Genomic DNA, 6,000 nt, shown 5'->3' on the forward strand with positions numbered 1-6,000 from the left:
TGTAGCTAAAGAGGGAGAGCTGGAAAGCAACTGCCTAACTTTGCAAAGTTCTGCTGATCGAGCAGAGTTTCAGCCTACTCCGTACAAGCAATAGTTCTTTGTTACCAGTAAATGTTTGCTTCCTTTGAGAGTGCCGTTTTGAGTGGGCTGTAGGAATTGCCCTAATTTAAGTCACTGAGAAACCAATGGGAATTGTATTGGAGTGACTGTCTGTTAGCTGTATCTTAAGGTTCATTGTTGAACGGAACCAAATACCCTGGTCGCTTCATAAGATAGGAAAGGGAAAGTCTCTACATAAAACTGGAGAAGGAAAACTTTAACCTTCATATCCTCAGGGAGATGAATAGAAGACATTTCTTGAGAGAAATTTATTAGTCTGCAGTGGAAAAGCCTAATTGAAGTAATGTGTAGGTGCTGTTTCCCAGAAGCATGGAGCTGCTCTCTTGGCTGGAAGGAGGTGGTGTTAGATGATGTTGCCATTACTAGGTTTCTGGTTTACCACAGACCTTTTTTATGACAGGTACAGGTCCCTTAGTGTGGTGGTGTTTTGGTTTTTTTCCCCATCTGTGAACTGGGCACAGGGCTTCCTTAAATTGTGGAACAGTTATGTGAATGCGTTCCTTAAAGTTTTTAGGCATTTAATACTCTAGTTATTGGATTATAAAAGTGGATAGATAGATAGATGAATGCTAGATAAATGCTTTTAAAAAAGCAGATAAAACCAATACAATAGTAGGTGTGACATCCTTAAATCAGTTAAGTATGTAAGCGTTGACTTGGATTTAATCTTTAAACAAAGAGTAAAATACATTTTAGTTTTTACAAATGTGCGCTATTTACATGCTGGATTATATCTTTGAATTTTCCATATTTTGTGTCCTGTGAGATTTCCTTATTTTGAAAAATGAGAAGGTTGCTGCTTGAATATGCTTGTCGGAGGATATCAGACATCTTCATTCAATCTCGGTGGTAACAAAGTATAAGATGTAACACTGAGTTTGTGTAAAATGCCAACAGTGAAATGCTATGTGTGAATTATGTTTTGTTATGTATTTCTTCATTATTACTGATTGTATGATATAGAGAATACTCTTCAAAAATTATCTGTGGCGCTTTTGATTTTATGCCTGAAGATCATAGTTCTTGTGTTTAAAATCAATTATAATTGTCACAGTCGCTGGGAGGATTTTGGAAGTGACTCACAGGTGGTTAGAAATAAGTAACAGGAATCCCAAACACATTATTTTAACTCGCATGAATTTGTGGGGCTTGACTCATGACTTTTGAGCTTTGATGATTGGCAGAACTGCAGAAGCTCTTGTGAAAAGTGGATGGGGTTCTAGGTCCCCTTCAAATTAACAGCACAACTTCTGTTAATTAACTGCAAGAACAAGCCTTAGAAATTGAATTATTTACCATGCATTGTTTTAGAAAACAGCTGCAGCAGTTTAAGATATTAATGCAACCCAAGCTATTTGTTACTGCCCTTTTGCTGGAATTTATCACTCCCACAGCAGAATCAGAAAATGGAAGGTGATCATATGCCTTGGCCACATCTGGGTGAAGTTGAGCAGCTTAGCTTAAACTGCTGCTAAAAGTTGTTTTTAAGTGAAGCTGCCAGACTTTGTGCTGAAGCGGATGAGGTGCAAGTACACGTTACATTCCACCAGCTCTCCTTTGGCAGCAGTGATCTCCAGCAGAGGAATAGGACAGACATTTGGGGGTGGTAAGTTTTTAAGCTATCTCAGCTAGAGCTACTAAACCTTGTCTGTTAACATGCTGAGATGACTGTTAATCAAACCCTTATTTGGACAAAACTGCGGTGAAACAAAGAACTAGATTACTCTTTATGTGCGACTGGAAAGTAGAGCATGTTTTTGAAGTGGAACAGTTCCAAAGTAAGAAAATTGCAGATTCTGACTTATTTTCAGTCCTCAAAATACTCTCCCTTTTAAATCGCAAGGGTCTGATGAAATTTGAGGAAATAGCTCCTTTACTAATCAAATGTTTTTCTTTCTATATTTTTTACTTTCAACCGTAGTGTAAAAACTGCATGGGGTACAGCTTTGTTCCTTGGCATTGGCAAGAGCTAGCATTTTTGTAAGTGATGTGTAGTTTTCTCTTTAACTAAATGCCAGTTCAGCAAACTAAGGTGTGTGTGTGCCAGCTTTCTACAATAAAAAGTTTGGCAGATAAGTCAGATCTGGAATTCAGAGCACCTGCACCAAGAAAGGTTATTTCTCATTACCGACAGTGGTTTAAACCATGGCAATGATATGCCTGACATAGAAACTGTTACAAAGAAGCCCAAGTTTTTAATTACCATGAAGTTAATATAAGAAATGTTGCAGTGGTATTTTTTTACTCTTATTTAGGTGAAATTCCTTTAGAAAATCCAAGTCATTTATGATAGTCAGTTTCTTGCTACAACGTGCCTAAGCATGGGTCACTAACCTGCCTGTGTTTACAGGATGGGATTTAGACCAATGTTTTGCGGAACAATTAATTGCCTACTGATTACAAGGCTTTTTTTTTTTTTTCCCCCTTCTTTTTTTCTACCCCCCCCCCCCAACCCCTCCATCTCTACTCAAAAGATTGGTATGAAGAAACTAGGTCCTGTGGGGTCAGATAACAGTGTTTAATGCTAAAACTCCTACTACTGCCTTACATGGGATTTGGCAACCTTTCCCTTGATAACATCAGGCCAGGAGTCCAGTAAATCACGAATGTTGTCCACTAGATAAGATAATATGAATGTGATCAACTAAACTCAAGGAGAGTACATCAGCAGCTAATAAATCCAGATCCCTTACCAGCCAATTCAGTTATTGTTGCTTGTTTGACATAAAGGTTTTATTTACAGAGGTAATCTTTATATATACTGTTTATATATTCATGCAATCCAGTTTATATATTATTTCCTTTTAAAAATAGTATTTATTCATTTACCTATTCATTTTAACCTTGAAAATATGTTGTGTTAAAGTTGAAGTATTTAGGAAAGAATTATTAAACTGGTTTAGGGTATCTTTCATAGCAGACCTACCTCCTCTGTTACTTCTTTGCTGAAATTGTTCTATGATTTTTTTTTTCCCCTTTGCATGAACACTGTATTAATAGCGAGAAAACTTTCAACAGTTTAAGGGGGAAAATGAGCACCTTTTATATGAAGTAAAGAAAAATCAAAGCTTGCAGCACTTAGATGTGAGGTTGTTAATTTATGTCACTGTTTTTGATTGTATATTAGTTATAATGTGATAGTTATGTAATGGTAAAGATGCATGTGTACATCTAATGCATTTGTTACAATTTTTGATAAGAAGCTGGCTAATGTAATATTTAAGTACCTTAGACTTAAAGAAATAGGCCATTGTCATCTCTTTTCCACTGAACTGCCTTCCTTTTTATTCTGTCCCTTCTCTTGCTTTAATACGCTTCTGTTGATTGCATGTATGAATATTTCACTTGGTGCTTTGAAAGGGCATGTCCTTGAAGAAGCTTGAGAAGCAGCCCCAACGCCGATAGTGACGCTTTCGGCTAGACATGTTGCTCTTGTATCAGCATAAGGCCCGAAAAGAAATGCACTTTCGTTTTGCTTCTGCATAGTCTTTTTATGTCATTCATTCATTCTTTTCAACTACTGATCAATCTCTCCGTTTTTTTTTTTCCTTCTCTTTCCTTTTTACATTCTTCTCCTTGCCCTCTATCCATTATGTTGATACATGATTAACAGCATGTTGTCAGGGCAGAACTAGTGAAATATCCTGAAGAAGATAACCAACGTCACAGCGCTTCCAACTGCCAGAGCAAAGTCTGCTCAATGCAGTAGTTCAGGTATTGATGGAAAACTTGGGGTTTTTTTCAAGCTGCGTTGCTTTTATTTACACGAAGTAACAACCCTTACAGTAAGTTCTATTGGAAAAATATATTTTGTGTCTGTAAGCACTTGTAATACTTCACATACTAATTTGGAACTCTGTGTACAATTACATGGTGTTTCTAATAACCAGACAGTTCACAGAAACTTTGAAATACTTCATGTTACTGTATTAGGAAGGTCCTGCAGTGCTGTATATTCAAAATGTTCCATAGCTGCCTCAGATGGAAGTGGAATCTCATTTCCTTCTCCTCATATAGGAGAGACCAACAGTCTTATCAAATGCTTTGTAAATAGAATGGGTAGTTTCTGTTGGATCTGTACTAAAAAATAAATAATTACGGTATGCAGAGGTTCTTTTTATGTTAATTTAGTCTTTAGTCAGTCTGCCTATCAAAGCTTTTTTGAAATATGGTTGTATTTGAAATTTGCTTTGAATTCTGTCCATATTTCCTGTGAAGTGCTTGGAGTAAAGATGGAAAGACAAACTTGCTTACAATTTACAATTAAATTTAGGCTCTTATTCTTAAAGAATGCATACCATAGTCTTTGTAAACAAATTTTTTTAGTATTATTTCCAAAACAATTTTCATCGAAGTAAAACTGTTGTATTCATTGCTCTTGCAAAAAAGTCATGTTCCATTGGTACTGTTGTGAAAACCTACCAAGGCACTTCTTTCTGCTTGATATGGATAAACTGGTATTTAGAACAAGAATTAGCACCTGATAAGGCTTTCTGTAAGGTAATGAAAAAAAACCCTAAGCAGTGTCTGTTTTACCTAATCTTTTTCCCTTCATATTTCATAGTCAAATATCTGTTGAATGCTTTGCCATCATGAAGATTATATTTTCTGATTGTTACTGTGTTTTCTTTTGTGACAGAGGGTGGTGAAGGCAGATATTGTCAACTACAGTCAGGAGCCTGTGACAAGAACCGTTAATCCTCCTAGAAGCTCAATGTGTGCAGTTCAATGACCATGCTATTCTTTGTTTTGATATCTTTGGCCGTCCTCCTACCTTGACACAGGCTCTGGGATTACCAGGAACTTTGTTTTAACAGTGACCATCCCAACAATGCAATTAAAGGTTTCAAAAACTTGTTGCACCATTCGACGTTGAGAAGCAGCAGGCAGTTTTTTGACTGGCTGAAATTCAAACGTGAGACCACACACTTTGAAAAATTAAGATCTATATTCTTTTAAATTATATTTAAATAAAGCAGTATAACAGTGTTTATATGTTTCCTCCTATCTATGTGACTAATACCAAAATAAAAAAGGATGAAGAAGTCATGCATTCAGAATACTTTTAAAGACATCACCGTGGAAGGGTATTTTGCCAAAGCATTTTTAAATTTTTTTTCTTTTCTCCTGTGATCTGAACTAAGTCAGCAAAATGTAACTTGGAAAAGCTATTGCTGGAATACTTTCAAGCACATGATATATTTTATCTAGGGGTAATTTGAAAAGTATTCCATTAATATATATACATAGTGCAAAATGTATAAATTTATCCACTAAGAAACAGTGCTTGAAATAAAGCTGTAATATAAAAACAGTTACTTTTCTGAAGTCTCAAGTTATCTCCATGGATGATCTGAAAAATGCTAGTGTTCTTGTGTATTTTTATTACCACATCAGCATTACTTCTTGCAGTAGTAGATATGCTTATATATCTTCATGAATATGGATGAACCTCCATCAACAGTTTGGGCTGTAAATGTTGAGTGATATATTCAGCATGCATTAGAAACTGTTGATAGATCAATTAGGATCAGTCATTTTTAATAACTAACTGAATGACTTTTGGCCTGGTACTCTTTTCTTCCTAGTTCAGAGTAAACGACAGATAAAAAGCTGTCTGCTCTCTGATCATCGCATTTCTCCTCTGTTCCTTTTATAGCAATCTCTTTGAGACATGTAGTTCTCTGCTGGCACAGATGAACAGAAAGCTAAGGAGAGGAAAAAACCAACCATTAAGCCAACTTGATTCCAAACTAGAAATCTTTTCCTGTTTTAACTTTAGAGTGTGTTTTCTTATAAAGTACAACAAAACGTTTGGAGATTTAGAAAATTAATGAGGCTCAGTGAAGGAAGCTTGTATATCATAAGTGAAAATGGTAA

The 6,000-nt window shown here is 35.9% G+C and overlaps 1 protein-coding gene across 2 annotated transcripts in view; it reads left to right on the forward strand.

Annotated features, from left to right (window-relative positions):
- Positions 1-5,434, forward strand: part of RAB28 (RAB28, member RAS oncogene family) — a 64,159-nt gene extending 58,725 nt beyond the window's left edge. The window contains exons 7-8 of one of the 2 annotated variants that reach the window (XM_049797876.1): positions 3,734-3,834; positions 4,760-5,434. In XM_049797876.1, the coding sequence (XP_049653833.1) occupies positions 3,734-3,829 (96 nt within the window). In that variant the 3' untranslated portion in view covers positions 3,830-3,834; positions 4,760-5,434. The remainder of the gene's footprint in view (positions 1-3,733; positions 3,835-4,759) is intronic. The other variant, XM_049797887.1, reaches the window with a different exon arrangement.
- The last annotated feature ends 566 nt before the right edge of the window (positions 5,435-6,000 follow it).

The sequence above is a fragment of the Accipiter gentilis genome, chromosome 3, assembly GCF_929443795.1.
Source record: "Accipiter gentilis chromosome 3, bAccGen1.1, whole genome shotgun sequence".
Classification (NCBI taxonomy): domain Eukaryota; kingdom Metazoa; phylum Chordata; class Aves; order Accipitriformes; family Accipitridae; genus Astur; species Astur gentilis.